Consider the following 26,653-nt stretch of genomic DNA (forward strand, 5'->3'; position numbering starts at 1 on the left):
TCCTTGAAGATGGCCCAGAGCAGAGAAACCAGAGAAGTAGGGTCAGGCAGATTGTGTCCTGAGAGGCAGATCTTTTGGATGGTAGAAACTTGAGCACTCAGAAAGCCAAAGAGGAAATCTGAGGCACAGGGGAGACTAGCTGTGAGAGCAGAGGATTACCAAACTCAGCTTGATTTGAAGACCAAATCCTTCCAGCTTTGAAAATCAGATCTGACCCCTGAACCCACTGATCATACCAGTAGAAAACAAACATCTACAGGTTCAGTGCCTCCTGATGCAGTGTAACCGACAGTAACTGATGGCACAGGAAATACTGACCTTGAGTCTGACCAAGTCCCCAGGTTTAACCATCAGTCTGAAGGATATGGGCAAAAACTCATCAATGCCATGAGGATGCAGGTAGCCAACATCAGAACATGGAGAGTTCTACACAGCAAATGACTCAGTTTCCCCTCCTCTAGCCACTACAGTGAACATGTTGTATATAATGGCAATGGTGAAAATAAGGCTAAGTGAATTAAAACACACCAATCTCCCTTGTTCCTGAGATTCAGGCCAGAAGATCATGCAAATCAGTGCTTTCAGAAACTCGGCCTTTTGCCGGTGCTCTGGCACTTGCCAGAACAACCAGTGCACAGCTGCACCGTCTGCAAAACCAGGACAGCTCTTTGGAATTTCCCTCATGGATATCTGTGATAAGGACAACTTGCCCTTCCCAATTCTGGTAGGTCTCAGTCTGGTGTTTTATTGCCTTTCTGAAGAGGGGGACCTTGGAGAGGCCAAGTGTTCTCATGCAAAGCTACCCCCAAATGGAGAAATCATTGGACAGCCCCGGGCTGTGGCTGAGAAGCTTTGGTAGTGTCATTTGATTTACCCACTGCAGAGTTATGAGGCCAATACAACAGGACAACGTTTTGTCCATTCCACTTGTTTCCACAGAGACCCATGTAGACCTGTTCAGATCAGTCAAAATGGACTCTGTGTGCATGAATCATCTTCACATTCTGCCATTGTTTTCCTGAATTCACAGTAGTCTCAGGTCTCCTTCAACTGAGTCTACTTAATCTAACAACTAAAAACATCCTACCTAAGCATAAAGACTCATCCTGCAGCAAATGTGAATCCAGTAATCCTAACAGAGTATGTTAAATGAAAGCCACAGAGTTTTCCTGTGTTATCTCAAATCGGTGTACTGAATTGTCAGTGTGGAAATTTGCTGAGTATCCAGTACCTCTGCAAGCCCTGCACTAGATTTGGGAATGTTACCCTAGGTGTGAAGAAATTTACCACGTTAGTTACATGCTAGCTACTACCCCAGTCCTTGCATCACAGCAATTTTAAGGGGTAGCTAGCACTATCATCCTCCACACTTTACAAATGAATTAGAAAGGTTTCAGTACAGTTCACATGTGCCCCAGGTCACACAAATGATCAGAAGTATAATAGGTTTCTGATCCCTTGATCTATCTGACTCCAGCCCTTGTTGTCTTTCTACACTGCAGGGAGAGGACATGAAGATAGAGCAAAGGACAGTGAAAGACTCATGAAGGGAATGTAATCAGAGAATAAGAAGAGAGCATTTGAGCTTTTTTTTAAAAAAAGAGGAAGGGAAATAGAGATAGTAGGAATGCAGGATACAATCACTTAAAGAGGAATCAACAAATGGGAAATGAGTATGGCAAAAAGATTTCCATACTTGTGGAAGAGCATCTATGTAAGGGAATAAGAAAAGACTGGTAAAGTGGGAGACAGACGAGGATTCCACAAAGGACTTGAAACACGGAAGTTTGATTTAAAAGGGTAAATTCAATGAAATAATCTGATTAAAATAAGTGATTAAAATGTTTCAGTGTATGACCATAAGGTGGACGTTTGGGTAGAAACTATAGAGAGACATTGACTAAAGAATCTAAATTGACTTTAGTCAGCTCTAAAACCATATACCTTCCCATAGCCTAGCTCTTTCAAAAAGAAAGCAAGCTTTTGCTCTGGGCTTGCGATATGAAATGCCATATACTCTTCTTTTTTTCCTACAGGATATGCTTTCCTTTATCAATTGGAAAGGGCCACTCACGGAAGGCATCTTCAGAAAATCAGCCAGTATAAAATCATACAGAATCCTAAAGGAGAAACTAAATTCTGGGGACATAGTTAACTTGGACAGCGAATCTGTCCTTGTGGTAGCATCGGTTTTAAAGGTGGGGAAAGTTCTAGCTTTATCCACACATGAGTAGCTCAAGTGGTGATTGGTGTCTTTCATTCATGATTGCCCAGGAACCATCATAGGCATAACTGATTAAGAACTTGTCAAACTGAAAAACACTTCATGAAATCAAAATTTAAGGAAGCTACTGTAGGAGTTAAAAGCCCCATACATTAGAAATACTTTGTTTTCACCACACACCGCCCACCTGAGGACTCCATGCAAAATACTAATACTAAAATGACTACTAGTAATAATAATAAATTTCAAAATATCCACTGGCACATACATAATGTTTACCAAAGCAAACACCTGCTTTTGATGACGTCCTCACCACCCTAATGAAGGCAGTTTCCAAAAGAAAAATCATATGATACATTTGAGAATAGACATAGAAGTTCACAATAGTAAGCAAATGTTTACTTTATGAGGAATCCAAAAAGGCTTGGTGAGGCGACCAAATCATTCTTAACCATCACTGTCTCCTCTTTCTTAATGCCTTTTACTTTACAAGTCATGGAGGAAGGATTTCGCCATTTGTGTCTCTTTCCACCACATCCTAAGCATCCTTTCGTTAATATTTGTGATGTCTAGCCCACCATCCAAGGCTATAATGACATGGTAACCAGCTCTTGCTACTTGCCTCTTTTGATAAATCTAACTTTTGGAGTAGGTGCAACAGACAAAAGTAGTTTGGAATTCTGAAAATTCAATAGATCGACTCAAGAAATAGATTAATTTTGAAATTATACAGCTAAACCACAGATATCCAGTTCTATTGCTAAAACAGTAAATGGAGAAAGAAGTGAGAACTAGAACAAAAAATTTAATTCATCTACCTTGGCACTTGCTAACAGCTCTGGTCAAATCTATGGTAATGCAGTAATGACGACACTCTTAGAATCAAGGTCATATTTGGTCTTTCCTTGTCACATTTGGTCTTTCCTTGTCCCTCATTACTGTTCAACTACACGATAAATAGCAATAGTCCCTGCCCACTACCTCACTGGCCTGCAGTAAAACACAAAAATAAATATATATACCGGCATCAAGAGACAGGGGGAAAGAATGATGATACATTAGGTACTTGGATAGCATGGTAAGTGTTGCCCTCTTTAAGGTGCACACATGGAATTGATGTTTCTAGCAAGACAGTAGGGTCTTTTCTATTTCTGTTATAAACACAGACTATATGGTGGCCACGTGTGCATAGAGTCCTTAGACATTTCTAAAGTTTTCCCTTCCTAAAGTGGACTAATCTTTGTGAAGAATCGGACTCTGTCTTGGCCTGAAAAGTATCATGTCAAACTATCTGGAGAATTGGCCTACACTAGAAATGAATATATCCTCAGGACCATCATTAATTTGCCATTAGACTGTCTACTTTGTAGAGTTAAAGGAAGAATGAAGCATTTATGAGAGTAGCTTTTGTAGTAGTTTGCAAAAAAGCACACAAAAGAGTAAGTGCCATATGATAGAAGGGAGCTTTGTCTTCATTTCCACTGAAGCCTTGGCTCTGCTTTGATGCTTTTGTTTTTGTTGGAGAAAATCCACACACCTGCTTTTGCTTGTGCAAGTCAATGGAAAGTCAGAGCTGAGCTCCGTGTGGGTCAATTTGGGTATCTATGAAGGAAGTAGGGACTGAACTGAAGTTTTCAACTAAGTGTTTTCTCTGTAATATTTCCAATATATATTTTCTATTATATGTGTGTGTGTGTGTGTCTATTTTTTTTAATCCACATAATGATTTTCTTCGAAGTATCCAAGGAAGTATACTTTCATATGACCTCTATGATAAATGGCTTGGTGTTATTGATGAAGTGACTGAGGAGGAGAAGATAAATGTGGCCCAGAGGTAATGATGCAATAATTACTCTACTCTGATCATGTCTCAGAAATACAGCCAATATACTATTAGGAAAATTTTGTCTTACTTTTTGCCACTTTGGCCACTAAAATAGCGTTCAATGCCCAAGAGTTTCAATTCTTCTCACCCATGGAGACCAGTTTCAGAATAGGCATGTCTTATGGCTATTACTGTACTTCTCCTGACCTTATTAATGTGGAATCCTTAGTCACTGTACACCTTCTGAATATATGAACCTGGTAGAGAAAATTCAGTGGCCTAAGACAGATGGTAGAACATCAACAGCCAGTGGTATAACCTTAAGTTTGTCAAACATTTAACCAGAGTGGGTTAGCTCAGAAATTGAATTCGGTGAAACATTTTTGTATACATTCATGCCTAGAACTCTGTTACAATGGGTTGTATACTAGATCTAGAAAGATGTTCTCTGTTCTCCGTCTCTATACTTCCAGTTTCCTAAATGCAATGACTTGCCTTATTCAAAAGTGCATCTTTCTGACTTTAGGCTTCTAGCCCAGCGACCAAAAGCGAATGTTGTTCTCTTGCGATGCTTTTTTGGAGTGTTATACAACTTTGAGCAACAATCCTCATCTAATCAGATGACAGCTTATAATATATCAGTGTGTATAGCCCCGAGTATTCTTTGTCCACCTAATTCCTGCAGCTTGGAATTGGAAGACAACTTCATAAAAAAGGTAGAGCTCTCATTTATGCCCCCTGGGGTTTGAATCCATTATTTGAATATGAAATGTGTAGTAGCAAATAGAATGGATCGGTTCTGAAAGGTGCACATCTTCCTAGGCTTCCTTGGAATGGCAGAGTTTGTTATCCTACTCTGGTGGAATATGGGAAGGGGTGTTGATAAAGTGGGAAACACAGAGCAGTTGAGTTGCTTCTTTCCCATCCAGGAGATTCAATACTAGACTGACTAAACAAAAGAGAGAGAAGAGTGGTGTAATATGATAGGAAAGAACCTGGGCTCCAGAGTTTAACAAGCCAAGGTTCAACTCTCAGCCTGACCCTTGAGGGGGGAGCTTATAACCTTGGGCAAAGCCATGGCTTCCTCATGACACAATGGTAACAACACCCAGCTCTTCTGGTCATTACTGGCAAATCCTAGGTGGCTCGGGCACTATGAGAACCCATGGCTCCAAACATGTTGGCCTTGCTCTGCAAGTTGTGGCTCATTTAGAAAAATACTTGGCAAGGAGGGGCAAGATGGTGGAAGAGCAGGGTCCCCAAATCACCTGTCCCCACGAAATTACCTAGATAACCTTCAAATCATCCGGAAAATCTACAAATTTGGCCTGAGATTTAAAGAGAGAACAGCTGGAATGCTACAGTGAGAAGAGTTCGCGCTTCTATCAAGGTAGGAAGACAGGGAAAAAGAAATAAAGAAACAAAAGGCCTCCAAGAGGGAGGGGCCCCGCGAGGAGCCGGGCTGAGGCCGGGGCGAGTGTCCCCAGGACAGGAGAGCCCCGTCCCGGAGAAGCAGGAGCTGCACCAACCTTCCCGGGCGGAAAGGCCTCGCAGGGAGTTGGAGCAGGACCCAGGAGGGCGGGGATGCCCTCGGGCTCCCGGTACACTAACAGGCACCTGCGCCCAGGACAGGAAAGCCCCCTCCCAGAGAAGGAGGAGCTTCACCAATCTTCCCCGGCGGAAAGGCGCTCCCAGGGAGTTAGAGCAGGACCCCAGGAGGGGCAGGGATGCCCAAAGGCTCCCTGGGACACTAACAGACACCGGCGCCCCGGGAGAGTGCGCCGAGCTCCCTAAGGGCTGCAACGCGCATGGCGGGACCCGAAGCAGCTCGGAGGGGCTCGGGCGGCGGCTCCGCGGAGGGGGCTGCGGGGCGGGAGCGCGAATCCAACAGCGCAGGCCCCGGAGCACAGGGCGCCGGGACACAGCCCAGGATCCTGCCTCCCCCGGGACAGGCAGAGGCCGGGAGGGCCCAGGACAGCGAGGACGCTCCTGCCCCAAGCTGAGAAGATCAGCGGCCCCGCCCCGGAGCCTCCAGGCCCTGCAGACGGAGAGCTCCGGAGCTACTGTGGGGGCTGACTCCAGGGCCGCAGAGCTGGCCCCGCCACTGGGGTGTTCCTCCTGGGGCCTCACGGAGTACACAACCCCCACTGAGCCCTGCACCAGGCAGGGGGCAGAGCAGCTCCCCCAAGTGCTAACACCTGAAAATCAGCACAGCAGGCCCCTCCTCCAGAAGACCAGCTAGTCAGACCAGGTCCAGGGGAAGTCAAGGGACTTAAAGTATACAGAATCAGAAGATACTCCCCCCTGTTTTGGGGTTTTATTGTTTTGTTTTGTTTGTTTTTTGTTGTTTTTTTCTGCTTTTTGATTTCTGTTTGATTCCCCCACCCCATTTTTCCTTTCTTTCTTTTTTTTTCTCTTTTTCTTCTTTTTTTTCTTTTTTTCTTCCTTTTTTCTTTTTCTCTTTTCTTTCCTTCTTTCTCTCCTCTCTTTTTCTCCTTTTCCCAATACAATTTGTTTTTGGCCACTCTGCACTGAGCAAAATGACTAGAAGGAAAAACTCACCTCAAAAGAAAGAATCAGAAACAGTCCTCTCTCCCACAGAGTTACAAAATCTGGATTACAATTCAATGTCAGAAAAAAAAAAACAATTCAATGTCAGAAAGCCAATTCAGAAGCACTATTATAAAGCTACTGGTGGCTCTAGAAGAAAGCATAAAGGACTCAAGAGACTTCGTGACTGCAGAATTTAGAACTAATCAGGCAGAAATTAAAAATCAAACGAATGAGATGCAATCCAAACTAGAAGTCCTAATGATGAGGGTTAACGAGGTGGAAGAACGAGTGAGTGACATAGAAGACAAGTTGATGGCAAAGAGGAAAACTGAGGAAAAAAGAGACAAAAGACCATGAGATGAGATTAAGGGAAATAAATGACAGCCTGAGGAATAAAAACCTACATTAAATTGGGGTCCCAAGGGCACTGAAAGGGACAGAGGTCCAGAATATGTATTTGAACAAATCACACCTGAAAACATTCCTAATCTGGGAAGGGAAACAGGCATTCAGATCCAGGAAATAGAGAGATCCCCCCCTAAAATCAACAAAAACCGTTCAACACCTCAACATTTAATAGTTAAGCTTGCAAATTCCAAAGATAAAGAGAAGATCCTTAAAGCAGCAAGATATGAGAAATCCCTGACTTTAATGGGGAGGAGTATTAGGGTAACAGCAGACCTCTCCACAGAGACCTGGCAGGCCAGAAAGGGCTGGCAGGATATATCCAGGGTCCTAAATGAGAAAAACATGCAACCAAGAATACTTTATCCAGCAAGGCTCTCATTCAGAATGGAAGGAGAGATAAAGAGCTTCCAAGACAGGCAGGACCTTAAAGAATATGTAAACTCCAAACCAGCTCTGCAAAGAATTTTAAGGGGAGCTCTTAAAATTCCCCTTTAAGAAGAAGTCCAGTGGAACAATCCACAAAAACAGAGACTGAATAGATATCATGATGACACTAAACTCATATCTGTCAATAGTAACTCTGAACGTGAACGGGCTTCATGACCCCATCAAAAGGCGCAGGGTGTCAGACTGGATAAGAAAGCAGGACCCATCTATTTGCTGTCTACAAGAGACTCATTTTAGACAGAAGGACACCTACAGCCTGAAAATAAAAGGTTGGAGAACCATTTACCATTCAAATTGTCCTCAAAAGAAAGCAGGGGTAGCCATCCTCATATCAGATAAACTAAAATTTACCCTGAAGACTATAGTGAGAGATGAAGAGGGACACTATATCATACTCAAAGGATCTATCCAACAAGAGGACTTAACAATCCTCAATATATATGCCCCAAATGTGGGAGCTGCCAAATATTTAAACCAATTAATAACCAAAGTTAAGACATACTTAGATAATAATACACTTATACTTGGTGACTTCAATCTAGCACTTTCTACCCTCGATAGGTCTTCTAAACACAACATCTCCAAAGAAACGAGAGCTTTAAATGATACACTGGACCAGATGGATTTCACAAATATCTACAGAACTTTACATCCAAACTCAACTGAATACACATTCTTCTCAAGTGCACATGGAACTTTCTCCAGAATAGACCACATACTGGCTCACAAATTGGCTCTGAACCAATACCAAAAGATTGGGATCATCCCCTGTGTATTCTCAGACCATAATGCCTTGATTTGAACTAAATCACAACAAGAAATTTGGAAGGACCTCAAACACGTGGAGGTTAAGGACCATCCTGCTAAAAGATGAAAGGGTCAACCAGGAAATTAAGGAAGAATTAAAAAGATTCATGGAAACTACTGAGAATGAAGATACAACCGTTCAAAATATTTGGGATGCAGCAAAAGCAGTCCTGAGGGGGAAATACATCACAATACAAGCATCCATTCAAAAAATGGAAAGGACTCAAATACAAAAGCTAACCTTACACCTAAAGGAGCTAGACCAAAAGCAGCAAATAGATCCTACACCCAGCAGAAGAAGAGAGTTAATAAAAATTCGAGCAGAACACAACGAAATCCAGACCAGAAGAACTGTGGAACAGATCAACAAAACCAGGAGTTGGTTCTTTGAAAGAATTAATAAGATAGATAAACCATTAGCCAGCCTTATTTAAAAAGAGAGAGAGAGAAGACTCAAATTAATAAAATCATGAATGAGAGAGAGATCACTACCAACACCAAGGAAATACAAACGATTTTAAAAACATATTATGAACAGCTCTATGCCAATAAATTAGGCAATCTAGAAGAAATGGACACATTTCGGGAAAGCCACAAACTACCAAAACTGGAACAGGAAGAAATAGAAAACCTGAACAGGCCAATAACCAGGGAGGAAATTGAAGCAGTCATCAAAAACCTCCCAAGACACAAAAGTCCAGGGCCAGATGGCTGCCCAGGGGAATTCTATCAAACGTTTAAAAAAGAAACCATACCTATTCTACTAAAGCTGTTTGGAAAGATAGAAAGAGATGGAATACCTCCAAATTCGTTCTATGAGGCCAGCATCACCTTAATTCCAAAACCAGACAAAGACCCCACCAAAAAGGAGAATTACAGACCAATATCCCCAATGAACATGGATGCAAAAATTCTCAACAAGATACTAGCCAATAGGATACAAGAGTACATTAAGAAAATTATTCACCATGACCAAGTAGGATTTATTCCTGGGACACAAGGCTAGTTCAACACACATAAAACAATCAATGTGATTCATCATATCAGGAAGAGAAAAGCCAAGAACCATATGATCCTCTCATGAGATGCAGAGAAAGCATTTGACAAAATACAGCATCCATTCCTGATCAAAACTCTTTCAGAGTGTAGGGATAGAGGGAACATTCCTCAACATCTTAAAAGCCATCTACGAAAGCCCACAGCAAATATAATTCTCCATAGGGAAGCACCTGGAGCCTTTCCCCTAAGATCAGGCACAAGACAGGGATGTTCACTCTCACCACTGCTATTCAACATAGTACTGGAAGTCCTAGCCTCAGCAATCAGACAACAAAAAGACATAAAAGGCATTTAAATTGGCAAAGAAGTCAAACTCTTCCTCTTCGCCGATGACATGATACTCTATATAGAATACCCAAAAGACTCCACCCCAACATTGCTAGAACTCATACAGTAATTTGGCAGTGTGGCAGGATACAAAATCAATGCCCAGAAGTCTGTGGCATTTCTATACACTAACAATGAGACTGAAGAAAGAGAAATTAAGGAATCAATCCCATGTACAATTGCACCCGAAAGCATAAGATACCTAGGAATAAACCTAACCAAGAAGGTAAAGGATCTATACCCTAAAAACTATAGAACACTTATGAAAGAAATTGAGGAAGACACAAAAAGATGGAAAAATATTCCATGCTCATGGATTGGCAGAATTAATATTGGGAAAATGTCAATGCTACCCAGGGCAATTTATACATTTAATGCAATCCCTATCAAAATACCATGGACTTTCTTCAGAGACTTAGAACAAATTATTTTAAGATTTGTGTGGAATCAGAAAAGACCCCGAATAGCCAGGGGAATATTAAAAAAGAAAACCATAGCTGGGGACATCACAATTCCAGATTTCAGGTTGTACTACAAAGCTGTGGTCATCAAGACAGTGTGGTACTGGCACAAAAACAGACACATAGATCAATGGAACAGAATAGAGAATCCAGGAATGGGCCCTCAGCTCTATGGTCAACTAATATTCGACAAAGGAGGAAAGACTATCCACTGGAAGAAAGACAGTCTCTTCAATAAATGGTGCTGGGAAAATTGGACATCCACATGCAGAAGAATGAAACTAGACCACTCTCTTGCACCATACACAAAGATAAACTCAAAATGAATGAGAGATCTAAATGTGAGACAAGATTCAATCAAAATCCTAGAGGAGAACACAGGCAACACCCTTTTTGAGCTCCGCCACAGTAACTTCTTGCAAGATACATCCACGAATGCAAAAGAAACAAAAGCAAAAATGAACTATTGGGACTTCATCAAGATAAGAAGCTTTTGCACAGCAAAGGATACAGTCAACAAAACTAAAAGACAACCTACCAAATGGGAGTAGATATTTGCAAATGACGTATCAGATAAAGGGCTAGTTTCCAAGATCTATAAAGAACTTATTAAACTCAACAGCAAAGAAACAAACAATCCAATCATGAAATGGGCAAAAGACATGAACAGAAATCTCACAGAGGAAGACATAGACATGGCCAACACGCACATGAGAAAATGCTCTGCATCACTGGCCATCAGGGAAATACAAATCAAAACCACAATGAGATACCACCTCACACTAGTGAGAATGGGGAAAATTAACAAGGCAGGACCCACAAATGTTGGAGAGGATGTGGACAAAGGGGAACCCTCTTGCACTGTTGGTGGGAATGTGAACTGGTGCAGCCACTCTGGAAAACTGTGTGGAGGTTCCTCAAAGAGTTAAAAATATAACAGCCCTATGACCCAGCAATTGCACTGTTGGCGATTTACCCCAAAGATACAGATGCAATGAAACGCCGGGACACCTACACCCCGATGTTTCTAGCAGCAATGTCCACAGTAGCCAAACTGTGGAAGGAGCCTCGGTGTCCATCGACAGATGAATGGAGAAAGAAGATGTGGTTTATGTACACAATGGAATATTACTCAGCCATTAGACACAACAAATACCCACCATGGAACTGGAGGGTATTATGCTGAGTGAAATGAGTCAATCAGAGAAGGACAAACATTGTATGTTCTTCTCATTCATTTGGGGAATATAAATAATAGTGAAAGGGAATAGAAGGGAAGGGAGAAGAAATGGGTGGGAAATATCAGAAAGGGAGACAGAACATAATGACTCCTAACTCTGGGAAACAAACTAGGGTTGGTGGAAGGGGAGGTGGGTGGGGAGTGGGTGTGAATGGGTGATGGGCAGTGAGGGGGGCACTTGACAGGATGAACACTGGGTGTTATTCTGTATGTTGGCAAATTTAACACCAATAAAAAATAAATTTATTATGAACAAAAAAGAAAGAAAAATACTTGGCTACTCTTTTGCCTCTGCTACATCAGACAGAAGCTAGTAGGATATTCCAGAACATCCTAATGGAGCCACACATGCCTAATAAAGTGACAGCTTTTCCCCAACCTCTTGCCGAGAGCCAGCATTAGGCAAAGCACGACATGAGAAGGGACTGCGGTTAGACATACAGACGTTTTCTCTCCAGCCCTGTGAGTTTTTCCTCAAAAACAAAAGAAAAGAAAACAAAATCCACATGAATCTCCACTCTCCAACTAAGATTCTTCCTCATTTAAGAAATGGATTTCATAGGTTTTTGTGTATGCTTTATACATTTTAATCAGATATTATACTAAGTTACAACCCAATATATTCTGGAAACAAAGTTTCAAAAAATAAGTAAAGTTTAATAAGGTAGGTTACTTTGAAAACTGTCCTAGTTTTAAAGATATAACCATTGTATCACAATGTTAGCTATTAAACTAGGCCACAAATAGGACTTTAGCCCACTGACTAGTAGTATTTTAAAATCTGTACCCAAAGTACATCGGAAAGTTATCACTCTATGTTATTTTTCTCAGGGAACTCGGGTTTCTATAGATTTTTTATCAACTCTGAATTCTTCTTAGAAGTCTTCCACATTTTTGGTTAGATCCAAGGTTTATAAACAAAATGTGATGTAAAACCATGCCATACAAGAAAGAACACCCCAATGTGGTCTTTTTGCATTACAGGCTTCTCTTGTACAATTTTTGATTGAAAATTGCCTCAAGATATTTGGAGAAGACATCACTTCTCTCTTGGGAGAGAATTAAATGAGTTGTGATAACAATGAGAAAGCTGCAAGTACTGTGAATAATTTAATTGGCTTTAGGGAGACCCAGACAGCAAGGTTGCCAGGGGTCATGGCAGATAGCCATATTCTGGAGCCCAGAGCATCCCCAGGGCAATGATTCCCAGCTGCTCCTTCTTCTGAAGGTTGGCTCACAGGTCAAGGGAGGTTTCACACTGTTGGAGACCAAAGAAAGCATAGAAACTTCAAGAAGTTTCTAGCAGTATTAGGAGATAGCATGGTATGATACAGTGTTTGGGAATTTTTTCTAACACAATTTTAAATGGATCATATATATACATATATATGGTTAAGCATATAATGCGTAATTATGTATTTCTATTTATAATATATAAATCTGGTTTCAGCCAGAGCATGGGGCTTTTATTCCTCCTCCCTCCTCTTTTTGCTTAGTGGCTCTTGAGGCACCACAGGATTCCAGTGCTCTTTGAAATGAGTTGAAAAGAACCAACATCATTGAGAGACAAGGACTTGACTATGTCAAACCACCTCTCCAGAGGACAAACTCCAGTGCCCCCATTTATCAGCTCTATTACCTTTTGCCAATTACTCTAGCTCAGTATCACTTTATTCATGCCTAAAATGTGGATAAAAATAATGTCTAAATCTTAGAAATGTGGTCAAGATTCAATAAGATAAAGGATGTAAAACACATTTCTAAAAAAGCAATTAATAGAACTAGGAGAAGTTCCCCTGAGACTAGTGCGAGTATTATTGGAGCCTAGCTAATCACAGCTCACCAGCAACACCCTGTTTCGTAAAACAGAGTTTACATTCAGGACCTGGAGACACATATGATCAATCACTCCATAGTTTTGACATGTCTTCGTTTTATGACATATACTTCATTGTGTTGAGGAAATCTTTAGGGTAATCCGTGTGATCAGGAATTTAGATGAGTCTAGTGTCATGTCTGAGAATATGCTGATATAAGACAAGTGTTTGTTTTTCATTTCATCAGTGCCCAAAAAATCACCTGTTGAATCCAAACCAGTGAGTGATAGTGATTTACAAAAAGGCACAACTACAGAAAGATACCAAGTCTCCATCTGGCATGGGTCCATCCACCAACATGTCTGCAGTTTGCTAAGTCACTGAAGACTGGAATCTCCATAATGACACTTGACTTTCTATCTCCATTTTTCCAATGAATGAAAATTGAACCCCTTCCAAGACCCAGCTATTTCCATTTAAAGTTTTTTCTTGGTCCCATATATTCATATTGAAATCTTCCCACAAAATATCTCCTCTATATTCAATGCGGACCATATCTATCATCTTACATACTTTTTGTAATGTGTTGTATTGTGTTGTATGTTTATATATGGATAATAAAGATCATTCCATAACTCAGTAGGTTAGACAACCATTTCTTTTGTTATGATTCACATAACACTTCAGTGGAGACTCATCTGAGCAGTTTCTGTTCTCAGCTGAGGTCACTTGTGCAGTTGCAGTTAGCCTGCAGCTCCTCTGGAGCTCACCTAGGTGTCTATTGGTGCTGGCTCTCAATTGGTCCCCATGTGTTCAATAAGGTAGCTTCTCTTCCTTTCATATGGTGGAGGAAGAGTTCCCAGAAGCAAGAGAGACTTTCCAAGAGTTAATGTGGGAGAGGACTGTGCAAAAGACCATGCCAAAGATGGTGGTTTACAGGACAAAGAGGCATTATTTATTGAGACCACACATCATAAAACTCACGGCAGCACCACTACCATACATATCCTTTTCTTCACTGGCTTTTCATCCTCAGTTCTGTACACCAGCATTTCCTAAGGGGTATTCCAAGTATGGTAGGAAGGATCTTTGAAATACTAACTCTTTTTTCACCTCAGGTATTCCTTCCCTCACCCTTCTTCCTGTCTTATGCTGCCTTAAGAGGCAACTAAATCACCTCCTCAGGGAATAGAAGCAAGAGGAGAATATGAGGAAAAGGGAGCTCTTTTTGCTTATGAGTTTTAAAGATTTAGCTTTCTAGGAAACAAAAATGATTTGTGGCATACAGTAGAAGATTTAATCTCATGGGAATTAATCTCATGGGCAATCTCATGGGAAAAACCCCAAACCACTAGGTAGGTACATGGGATATCTGCACCATTTCCTGGATAGAAACCAAAAGGAAGCAGAAATACCTCACAGAATAGCGAGCTGACATGTCTCAGAATGATGGGGTCCTCTATGTCCACGCAGAGCTTCTTATACCTCAACATGGAACAGATCAGTTAGTAAAAGTATCTCCATCAGTCCTAGAATAGCATACTATTCTAGAAATAGAAAATAGAAATAGAAAGCCACTGGGTCTGAAAGACATGCCTCAGCAACAGGAGTACACACCAATTTCCCAGGACCAGAGAGCAGTTTGGACACCTTAGTGTCTATTAGTATACATCAATGACACCGAGCAACCAGATAAGTGCCACTTCACCATTTTATAGCCTCCCCGTCACTAGAAGACTCCAGAACATGGACACACTCATGGGGACAATTAAGAAATCCTAAATCTCTACCAGTCTTGGAACAGAGAATCAAACTAGACATGAAGTGAGCTATTTAGAACTACAGTACTGTACACTTCTTACATACGCTAGTGTATAGACGGAGATTGCCATCAGTGCATATAGAATATATGATCCATGCATTGTTTTCCCTTTCCCAGAAAGGGTTCTCTCATCCAATAGGCTTGGGAAATTCATATTTTCCTTTTGGAAGTCAAATTCCCCAGTATTTTTCCACATTTATTTGACATGATTTGACCCTTTTTGAAGTGACCCTATTAGTTAATGATCCTTTGAACATTAATAAACATTTTTCTAAAGATATTTCTTAATTCACAGTTTAATATTTCACTCCCTGCCATCAAAGCCATCAAAGTTTTCAATAAATATTTGGTTTTATTCCTTTTTTCCCTATAAAAAATATGTCCTCTTTAAGATCCTGCACAATGCAGCCTGCTCTGTTAGTTAGTATTGTCTTCACTCTTTCCCAGTGCAGATCCTTAACTTTAGCTGGGTCAGAGAATTCCTTGTTTCCTGAATAAATCACACTCACTTATCTACTATAATTCTCACCTCTTCTTGGACTCTTCATTGCTACACACTAAGTAGCCTAGCCCTTTGGGTTCTCCATTCCTAGAAATTTCACAAAGCCTTTCTGATCTCAATTTAATAGTTCTTTAGAAAACATGAGCACTTGCCCCTACTGGACTTTGGCTCATATGCTGCTTTGACCATCAGGAATTATGCTGGTGTGTTCATATGTTATCCAGAAAATCCAAATTCCTGTGGTAAACAACTGTATCTTGTGTTAGTTTTGTACTTCTTTTAAAGCCTGGCTAAATGTCTACTCAAAAAAAAAATGTATGAATGAATATGTTCAACTTTCTAAGAGTATAGAGATTTTATAGAGATTGGTAGAAACTGCAAGTTTTAAAACAAGAGGTAGAACAGCACATGAAATTTTAGGGGGCGACAGCAAGTCATAGGTTTGAGTAATTGTTTTAGATATGACTTCACAGGCTGATTCACATGTTCTTGGATATACTATTTTTATTCATTATACAAAAAAATGTGAAATTGGTGTGATATATTTGGGAATAATTGCATGTTTGTATGAAATTTCTTTTAAATATCAACAATTCAGAATAAAAGGTGCAAAAAACATAGCTAGGCAATGCATCTGTGAGTTTTTAAACCAACAAAGATATTTAAAAAAAAAGAAAGAAAGAAATTGAAAAGAAGAGGAGATAGAAATACAAGGAGGTATAGAAAAGCTGAAACTGAACTAATTTGTCAACTGTGACTCAGAGAAGAGATTTCTGACATAGGGAAATAGTTAATAAATGTTAGTTTTTCCCTCAGGATACTCAAGCATAATATCTCTGGGAACAGCAATTCATTTCTTAATTTTGAGGAAAAGATCCTGAGAACTCTGATAAATTGTAAAAGGATCTAATTGCATAATCTAGAATGAATGACAGGCAATTAGGTGTTCCCATATTGGTCTTTACCATACCTGGGAGTAAGATATGTGTAATCTTTAGTTAATATGCACTTAGTGATACAGTTAAGGCAAACATTTCGAAAAGTTAAATAAAAGTACTTAGAATGACTATCTTTATTCCAGAAAAAGAAAGTTATCACTGCCTACCAATATAAGAAAACTAATTCTCATAGCTGGTCTGGATCAATTACCATGATAAATAAAATTATATATATATATATATATATATATATATATATATATATATATATTTATTTATTTATTCACAAGAGACACACAGAGAGAAATAGAGGAAGAGACACAGGCAGAGGGAGAAGCAGGTTCCATGCAGGGAGCCCGACATGGGACTTGATCCTGGGTCTCCAGGATCATGCCCTGGGCTGAAGGCAGCACTAAACCACTGAGCCACCCGAGCTGCCCAATATCACTCAATTTTTATTCATATGAGCAACATGTAAGAATTTGGTGAATGAAAAAAAAAAAAGAATTTGGTGAATGGAATATATATCAGTACAAAAAACCAACTTTTTTTCAGAGAGCACTGAACAATGCCTTTTATATTTTTCTGTAATTCTTTCCATGCTAGTCGAATGGGACAATAAATACTCTGAAGATTTATAGTGGATGGTGACTATTTTCCAGTTTTGTTTTGTTTTACTTACCCATAGCATAAGTGGTGCTAAGAACAAATTGGTTTCTTCATAGTCTTGGGCCTCAATGTCAGTATTAATTTAGTTGGCTTACTCTTTTAAAGAATGAAGTCATTCCTTTGTGAAATAAAAGAAACAAGTAAAAACACCAAATTGTCAAAGGAAAATTGTAATTTCTTAAAGTGGATAAAGAGAAACTGCTTTATAGGAATGGGAGGTTTTCCAAAATGTAAAAGTATAAAACTAGTTGGGAAACAAAACAAAACAAAACAACACCATCCTTAGGATAATAATTATCTCTGTGCAAGGAAAGACTAGGATTAGGAGAAAGGGGAAAGAAACTCCAAGCACACATATATCAATTTAAATTCTTGAAAGATTTAAAAAGCTAACATTTCACCATGTGCTTCATACTTCTTAAGAACATGTTGTAGGTAACTTGGTCATATAAATATCTACAACATACCCATGCATACACACACACACACACATTGAATTGTATATGTAAACATACAAAACACTGTTAAATGAATAAGTAAATATACCACAGAATTTTTTTAAGATTTTGTATTTATTCATAAGAGAGAGATAGGCAGAGACACAGACAGAGGGAGAAGCAGATGGCTCTTCACAGGGAGCCAGATGCGGGACTCGATCCCCGGACTGGGATCACACCCTGAGCCAAAGGCAGACAGATGCTCAATCGCTGAGTCACCCAGAGGTCCCTAAATTACAGAAATCTTATCATTCAGCAATTTTATCTGTGATTCCTTTGTATTGATGATCTGGTTCACTCAGTCTAAGTGGCTGAACAGTAGTATTTCGCTATATGATGATAACACTTATGTGTGTACACATCTAGTCAAACTTTCTAGAGGCTTACCTAGTTTATTAGCTTTCAAAGAAATTGATTTTAAAAATCATCTCCATAAATGTTTTTCCTAGGCTTATTAATTTGTGTTTTTATAATTCTGTTGCTTCAACTTTCTTACTGTTTTGATTTCTTCATCTAGCTTCTTGGATTAAATGCTAGCTCATTGTAGTAAATATATTTAAGGCTATTCATAACTTCTAAGCACTGCTTTAGCTATACCTCACAAATTTATTTTTCATATTTTAGTTTGTTGATAAAACCATTACAGTTTATGATTTTCCTTGTGAAGTCTTTTTTAACCTAGTCATTAAAAACTTTTGGCTTTTTTTCAGATTTTCTAACCTGTAGGATTTTAATTACTAGTTGTAATAGTTAATTTCTAATTAAACTGCATTGTAATCAGATAATGTGGTTTGAATAACTATGACTCTTTGTGACTGAGAGTATACAGTTAATTTTATAAATATTTAAAATGTTGCATGCATGCTTTAGGAGAATGTGTATTCTCTGTTATACTCTCTTTTGAGTATAGGGATATGTAAACTCACAATTCTGTCATATGTGTTACTCAAATTCTCTATATATTCTCCAAATGTGTAGTTTCTGAGAGAGGTGTTAAAATTTGCCATTATGCTTCTATGAGCTTTTCACTTTTATTTTGCAATTCTGAGTTTTCATAGTTGTTGGCTTTTGGTATTTTATAGTTTAAGTCTATATTATTAGGCAGATACAAATTTATAATTTCTATAGCATTTTCATGAATTATAGCTTATGTGCTTTATCCACATTAATGCTTCGACTTCATATTCTACTTTGACAGATATTGTTGCTCTACCTTTTTTTTCAGTTCATATATGCTTAGTCTATTTCTTTTTTTTCCTTTTTATATTTTCTGTTTCAGGTTGTGTGTTTAACAGTGTCCCCTGTAAGCAGCATATAACTGATTTTTTATATCCACACTGACAATTTCTGATATTTATTAAAGCGATTTAATCTATTACATTTATTGTCATTATAGTGTATTTTTAGTTATACTGACAAACCGTATTTTATAGTTTTAGTTTTGTGTCATCAAAGATTTCTCCTGGTTCCTTTTTTCTTTTTGAAGAAGGTATTCAGCGGATAGAAGTCAGGACTCAAAGATTCTCAAGTTTCCTAATTTTTCAGTTTGTCATTTCTGATCTAGCACTTGTGCTCACACTCTTGCTACCCCTAGACAGTTCCCTTCTTGTCCTCTTCCCATCCAAATCTGAACTATAGAGTGTCAGCTTCCCAAGAGTGTTCAATCATGTTGGCATTTTCTCTTGTGAATTTCCATAGCCATATAATCATTCTCCTGTAATTTTTGTGACATGTAGTCTTTAAGGCAGGTCTTTTTTTTTTTTTTCACATTTTCTGAAATTGAAATTTCAATTTTACTCTTTTGTCTATGTATATATCTTTTTCAGCAATTCTCTGTCCACCCTCAAATGCATTTTATGGATAACACATATGTAATCCTAGAATCTAGAATCCAGGTTCTAGAATATGAGGAAATAGAAAACTTGACTTCTCAATGGTTCTCAGATGGTTCTCCATGGCACCTCCAAGAGCAGGGCTAGAGCAGGGGGAAATTTAAGCAAACCAGTGGAGCCCTGCTCTGGTCACTCCTATACAGCCTTGAACAAGCAGCCTTGAACAAGCAGCTCAACTCTTTTTTTTTTTTTTTTGTACTTTTTGCTTTATTATTTTATTTATGGATCTGAGCAAAAAGTTTTGTGAACCCCAAAATATTGGTATAAATGTGTAGTATGTTTTAGCTTTGTCTCTCTTAGGAGAACACAAGCTTCTGTACCCAAAGAGACTGGCACAGTTATGTCTAGATAATTGGGTCAGCTTATTCTTGATTGGTTTGTGTGCAAACATGCACACTACATCCATAGTCATAACTCCTCTTAATCTTTCTTTTTTTTTCCCTCTTAATCTTTCAAACAACTCTGTGCCAGTCACCTAAATGTTAGTTCCCTTCTAACATTTTCCTAAAAAATAAAAAAAAATGGTGTCTCAGGCCTCCCAGAATGAACACGAATTTTATAGCATTAATATTTCTTTACAGACAGCAAATTTTAGATTTCTTTCCAAAGCACATGAGTGGATTTTAAGAAAATCTGTAAATGGCTATATTTTAAGAAAAAAATATTATCCTTAAGATTATAATTTGGAGGGAAAAACAACCACAACGTTTATCTAGAAACTTATTATCTTCTCCCTCTGCCCCTTCTCCTGCATGCTCTCAATCAATCAATCAATCAATCAATCAAACCTTTATTTCAAAAGAGGAAATGGGCTCACACAATTGTGGAGGCTGGCAAGTCTAAAATCTATAGGGCAAGCTTGCAGTTCTAATTCAGGTAAGAATTGATGTTATAGTCTTGAGCCCAAATTGCACAGGCAAATGAGAAATTCAGGGAAGGTTTCTGTGGCACAGTCTTGAGGCTGAATTCCTTCTTCTATAGGAAACTGGTCTTTGCTCTTAAGGCCTTCAACTGTTTGGATGATGCCCACCCACACTACAGAATGTAATCTGCTTTACTCAAAGCTTACTAATTTAAATGTTGTTCACATCTAAAAAATATATTCACAATAACCTCTACACTAGTTCTTGACCAAACTCTTGGGCACCATAGCATAACCATGGTAACATATAAAATTAACCATCACAGTGTGTCATTATCTATTAGGCTCTGTTTTCTTACCTCTTTTCCTCACTCAGCTCTATTTAGTTTCACTTTACTCCACCAAATAAAATGCAATATGATTTCAGCCTTGCAAGGGTCTCCAATCTGCTACAGACCTAAAATCTCTGAACTAATCAGGAGTTCAAAGAACTCTCTAGATGACATAGCCACAAAGACCAAATTCCCAACAGCTTTGTGTATCAGAGGTTTTCCTGCATGGTAGGTTTGGTGGAAGAGACAATGAGTGAAAGAAACAAATGTTTATGAGGTAGGCTGATCTCAAAATGTTAGTACACATTTGCCACTGAATTCACATCATGGATGGTGTATCATTTGTGTCATTATTGCTAGAAGTAAATTTTCATGAAGTCTGCCTGATACATATGTCAAGACTGCTGGAGTGTGGCTAGGTAAGGGTGGATCTGAGCTGCTCTTTCATTCTGTATTTGGAATCTCAGTAGTCATCTCCTGGATTTTTTTAGAGCAGAACTGATACAGCATTCAGGAGCATTTCAAAGTCACTGCAAATGACTAGAGTGGCAAAGAGATGAAGAGATTGGAAAACAGGAAACTTTTTCCCTGGCCCTCTAAAGTTAACCTGCAGTGCCTCAAATGAGTTCATTTATCATTCATGGGCCAGATAATAGGTCTCAGTGTGGAGGCTGAGAAAATTAAGGCCATTCCACTTTAAGTTCAGCTTTAACACAATTACAGCCATCCCAGGCCCCTGTGAATAAGAGCTGAAATTTACATTACTTCAGTTACAGGAAAAAAAAAAACAAAAAACAAAAAACAGTTTACAGATTAACGCCCTAGAAAGCCCCAGATTAGAATGAGAACAGAGCTCAATGCCCATGAAAGCCCCATATCAGAATGTAAACAGAACTTGAGAAATTCCTCCCCCGCTTCTGGAGGTCCCCTAGACCAGCCCTTAAAACTAAACTAAAACCCACCTCGGGGTCCAAGTCCCTGCTCCACTGTCGCTGTTGGGTGCACTTTCAAGCTCGAGCTTGTAAATAAACCCTCGTGTGTTTGCATTGGTGTCGGCTCCTCAGTGGTTTCTCGGATACGTAATCTTGGGCACAACATTTGGGGGCTCGTCTGGGATCCGAGAAACCCCCAGGACCCCATCTGGAGGGTTTCACGCGTGGTGAGTGACTCAACTTTTTCCACCTTTTGTGCGCATATTCTCTGAGAGCTCTAACCTGTAGGAATTCCAATCTGTATTGGGTCTGCATTGGCTTAGGCGGACGCGGCGGGCCATGGACCGGGGGCCTTGAGGAGACGTCCCTTGCCTGGAGGACAGAGTCCTCATCCGTAAGGAGGACGGAATCCTCGTCTGTAAGGAGGGCCGACTGCCAGCCCTTCGGGTTACTTTCTGTTTTGTCTCTGCGGCCGCATTGGAATGTTTGTCTGTGTTGTTGGGTCCTGTTAATCGTCTTTACTGTCTGTGTCTTGGTGCGGATTGGGGACATAATGGGGGAGACAGAAACCACTCCCCTGTCTCTTATGCTCTCCCACTTCTCGGATGTTAGGGAAAGAGCTCGTATTCTGAGCACAGACATACAGAGAGAGAGGTTCCAAATTTATTGCATATCAGAATGGCCAACCTTTGACATGGGATGGTCCTGAGAAGGAACTTTTCACCTACCTATTATCTTACAGGTCAAGGCCATGATCAGGGACAAACCGGACGGCCACCCTGACCAGATGCCCTATATCCTGATCTGGCAGGACATGATCGAGAATCCCCCTCCTTGGCTAAAACCATTTTTACCCCTCAAAGCAGGACCCACCGAGATTCTAGCCTTGCGGAAAGCCAAGAAGGAGACCGACTCCACTCCCCAAGCGCCCCTTTATCTGGTCTTCCAGGATTCCTCCCTGGAGGACCTGATTCTCCCACCGCCCTACCGGGCACCCCCTCCCCCTTCTGCCCCTCCATTAGAGGCACGGGGGTGGGGCGGGGTGATGCAGAAGGGGCACCACCCCTCCCTGACGAGGGAGTCCCTGTGCGCAGGCCAACAGCAGGGACACGCGGACACACCTCCAAATGCGGGGCTGGTGGACTCCACCGCCCTTCCTCTCCGAGCCATGGGGCCCCCCGATGAGACTGGCGGACAGCTAATGTTATATTGGCCATTCTCCACCAGTGATTTATATAATTGGAAAACCCAAGATGCAAAGTTCTCTGATAATCCGAGAGAGATCGGAGAGAGATCTGATCGGGCTTTTAGATACTGTTCTCTTTACCCACCAGCCTACTTGGGATGACTGCCGACAGCTCTTGAAGGTTTTCTTCACCACTGAGGAGGGAGAACGAATTCAGGTGGAAGCCCGGAAGTCTGTCCTGGGAGAGGACAGACAGCCGACTCAAAACCCAGACCTCATAAATGCTGCCTTCCCTTTATCCCTCCCCACCTGGGACTACAACTCAGCTGAAGGTAAGGAGAGACCCCGGGTCCACCGCCAGAAACTAGTGGCAGGTCTCCAGGCTGCCGCGCGCAAGCCGACCAATCTGGCCAAGGTCTATGATGTGAGACAGGGTAAGGATGAGAGTCCAGCAGCCTTCGTAGAATCATAGAGGCTTTTAGGCAGTACGCCCCTATGAACCCAGAAGCCCCGGAAACAAAGGCAGCAATTATCATGGCTTTTGTTAACCAGGCCGCTCCGGACATTAAAAAAAAAATTGCAAAGAGTAGAGAGACCGGGAGAGAAGAGCCTGCAGGACTTAGTGATAGTAGCAGAATGAGTCTATAATAATAAAGAAAGTCCGGAAGAAAAACAAACCAAACTAAGTGACCAGCAAACCCAAAACCTGGCCAAGATCCTGCTGGCTACAACCATGGATGACCTACGGGAAAGACGGAGGCACCTCAAGAAGGACACCTTCAGGGACAGGTAAGGAGGATGGCCCTGGTCCCCATTGGGAACACCCTAAGCTGAACAAAAACCAATGTGCTTATTGCAAAGAAGAGGGCCACTGGGTGAAAGACTGTCTTAACAAAAAACCTAAGGCCCCTGCCAAGATCTTGGAAATGGAGGACCTGGATGACTAGGGGAGTCGGGGTTCGGCACCCCTCCCCGAGCCCAGGGTAACTCTCAGAGTGGAGGGGCAACCTGTTGAATTCCTAGTGGACACTGGGGCACAACATTCGGCTTTATTACAACCCCAAGGGAAATTGGCAAACAAGACTTCATGGGTGCAAAGGGCCACGGGCACCAAACAGTACTCATGGACTACCCAAAGAACTGTGGGCTCGGCATGGGCCGGGTATCCCATTCCTTCATGGTCCTCCCTGAGTGTCCCTACCAGTTGTTAGGTCGGGACTTGCTCACCAAGATGGGGCCACAAATTCGCTTCCACCTCGAAGGAGCAAAAATCCTAAATAAAGAGGGGCACCTGATTCAGGTGCTTGTCCTGAGTTTAGAAGACGAATATTGTCTTCATCAAATACCCTCAGCCCCAATGACTGACACTGACTGTTGGCTGCAGGAATTTCCCCAAGCACCAGCAGAAACTGGGGGATTGGGCTGGTCCACACTGACTGGCCATATATATAGAACTAAAGCTGAGGGCAGACCCTGTCAGGGTCCACCAATACCCCATGCCTCTCATCTCCCTAACCCAGACTGGGACACCCCTCTGCATGACTGTCAAGAAATTTTGGCACGGGTGCATGGAATCAGAGCTGATGTCCAGGACCAGCCACTGCAGACGTGGATGCTACCTGGTATACAGAAGGCAGCAGTTTCATCCGAGAAGGAATCAGATACACGGGGGCAGCTGTAACCATGAAAACGGAGACCCAATCCGAGGGCACCGACCCTGCCCCACAGCCCCAACTCTACTGATGCTGATTTACACTGGATCGAACGCTTGCCTGTGACCCAGTGCTTGCGTGGCTGGTGGAGGGCCGCAGACTCCAGCATCATCTTGCCAGAGGAACTAGGACAGCAAGTCCTATCCAAAATACATCGGAGTACTCACGTGGGAACAAGGAAGATGGAAAACCTCATACGACATGCAAAGATCACTATTAAAGACTCTCGAGGGGATCCCTGGGTGGCGCAGCGGTTTAGCGCCTGCCTTTGGCCCAGGGCGCGATCCTGGAGACCCGGGATCGAATCCCATGTCGGGCTCCCGGTGCATGGAGCCTGCTTCTCCCTCTGCCTGTGTCTCTGCCTCTCTCTCTCTGTGTGTGACTATCATAAATAAATTTAAAAAAAATTAAAAAAAAAAAAAGACTCTCGAGCAAAGATCGAGCAGATTGTGGCGAGCTGCCATGCATGTCAGTTAACTAATGCCACCACCCATGGATCTAACCCGGGTACCCAGCTCTGGGGGGACCACCCAGTAGCCTACTGGGAAGTGGACTTCACTGAGGTAAAACCTGGAAAATACAGATACAGGTATTTACTAGTGCTTGTAGATACTTTTCCAGGATGGACAGAGGCATTTCCCACCAAACATGAAACAGCACAGATCATGACCAAGAAACTGCTGGAAGACATCTCACTGGTTTTCCTGTTAAGACTGGATCAATGGCCCAGGATTCTTCTCTAAGGTAACATGGGGAGTGGCACTAGTACTTAGGGCAGATTGGAAATTACATTGTACACATAGGCCCCAGAGCTCAGGACAGGTAGAGAGGATGAACAGAACATTAAAGGCGACCTTAACTATATCAGCCCTGGAGACTGGCGGGGACAGGGTGACTCTCCTCCCCTTCGCCCTATATAGGGTGAGGAACTCCCCATATAAGATGGGACTGACTCCCTACGAGATCATGTTCCGTCTTCCTCCACCTGTTATCCCCAATTTAAAACCTGAGGTGCTTGCTGAATTTGGGAAACATGAGCCTTTTAATCTTCCCCTCTTGTGCCCGTTACCTACATGAATGCTTCAGGCATGTGACTTTGGGCTGTTTCCTCAGCCCTTACAAGTTTCTCTCTCTCTCTCTCTCTTTCGCCCTCTCTTTCTCTGCTGTATCTCCCTTGCCAGGAGAGTGAATCTTGAAGCACTACCTCCCTCAGTGGCTCAAATCCTTTTCCTTCTGCTCTACAACTAAAGAGAAAGGCTGCATTAAAATTCAAACAGGGATTTTGTGATTTCTCCAGAGAGGCGACTTTCACATACCCTCTGTAGAATCAGTCTGGAATGTCTTTCTCATTTACCACTCTCTTCTTTAGCTGGCTAAGAGTTAACATTTAATACAGTGCTTGCCCTAATCTTTTTATAGCCACTGACTGTGGCTCCCTGGAAACTTCCACATTTTGTTTCTGATAAACAGCATGTTAGACATTTGCCCAAACAAAACATAAAGTGTTTGAACTCAGCCTGTGCTATTTTTCATACTTTTACTTTATAGGCAAGTGCTACAATAAAGACAACGTGTAAGTTTAGTGAGAGAGCATGTAAGACCCTTAGACTTATTGGCCTGTGTACAGAACAAAATGTTTAATCCTTCAGAATATCTATCTGGAGGAAGAATCATTCCTGAAATGGTATAGTTTCAGTTGTGTGTGCTGAGTGTGAAGCAGGCCCCCACTGGCTGTAGTCATTTGGCTTTTGGAGAATCAACTGGTCCTGAGAAACCACAGAACTCTTCTCTTTAACTTGGTTTTTAGTGGTAAAAACCTGAGGCTGGATTGTTCAAATCTCCTTAGATTCTCAACATACCAGAGTCAGAGTACCCTTATTGTAAATTCCCTCTTGGGGCTTAAGCAAGCATAAGTGGGTATCTGTTACACATATACTAAAGAAACTGAAATTTTAAAACTTTTAAGGATATTAAACTGGTCATCAATATATTAGGCTTCTGTATGTCTTAGTACATTTTTTTCACTATAAAAAACTCATCTACTTGTTTCAAGAGCCAACAGGTAGGGTTAACTGCCTCTAAAAAAATATCAGTAAAGAAAAACACTCTTATTCAGTGAATTTCTCAATGTAATGGGGCAT

At 41.1% G+C, this 26,653-nt stretch overlaps 2 protein-coding genes across 5 annotated transcripts in view; both read left to right on the forward strand.

Moving 5' to 3' along the window:
• The window catches only part of LOC121492842 (rho GTPase-activating protein 20-like), a 549,286-nt gene that overhangs the window by 34,630 nt on the left and 488,003 nt on the right, over window positions 1–26,653 (forward strand). The window lies entirely within an intron of this gene.
• Window positions 566–25,255, forward strand: LOC121492606. Its single transcript, XM_041757838.1, has 4 exons — window positions 566–855; window positions 21,903–22,032; window positions 22,949–23,132; window positions 25,122–25,255. Exons 1-4 carry the CDS (start codon window positions 566–568, stop codon window positions 25,253–25,255), a joined length of 738 nt encoding a protein of 245 aa, XP_041613772.1.

Source organism: Vulpes lagopus, chromosome 6 (genome assembly GCF_018345385.1).
Source record: "Vulpes lagopus strain Blue_001 chromosome 6, ASM1834538v1, whole genome shotgun sequence".
In the NCBI taxonomy this organism is placed as follows: domain Eukaryota; kingdom Metazoa; phylum Chordata; class Mammalia; order Carnivora; family Canidae; genus Vulpes; species Vulpes lagopus.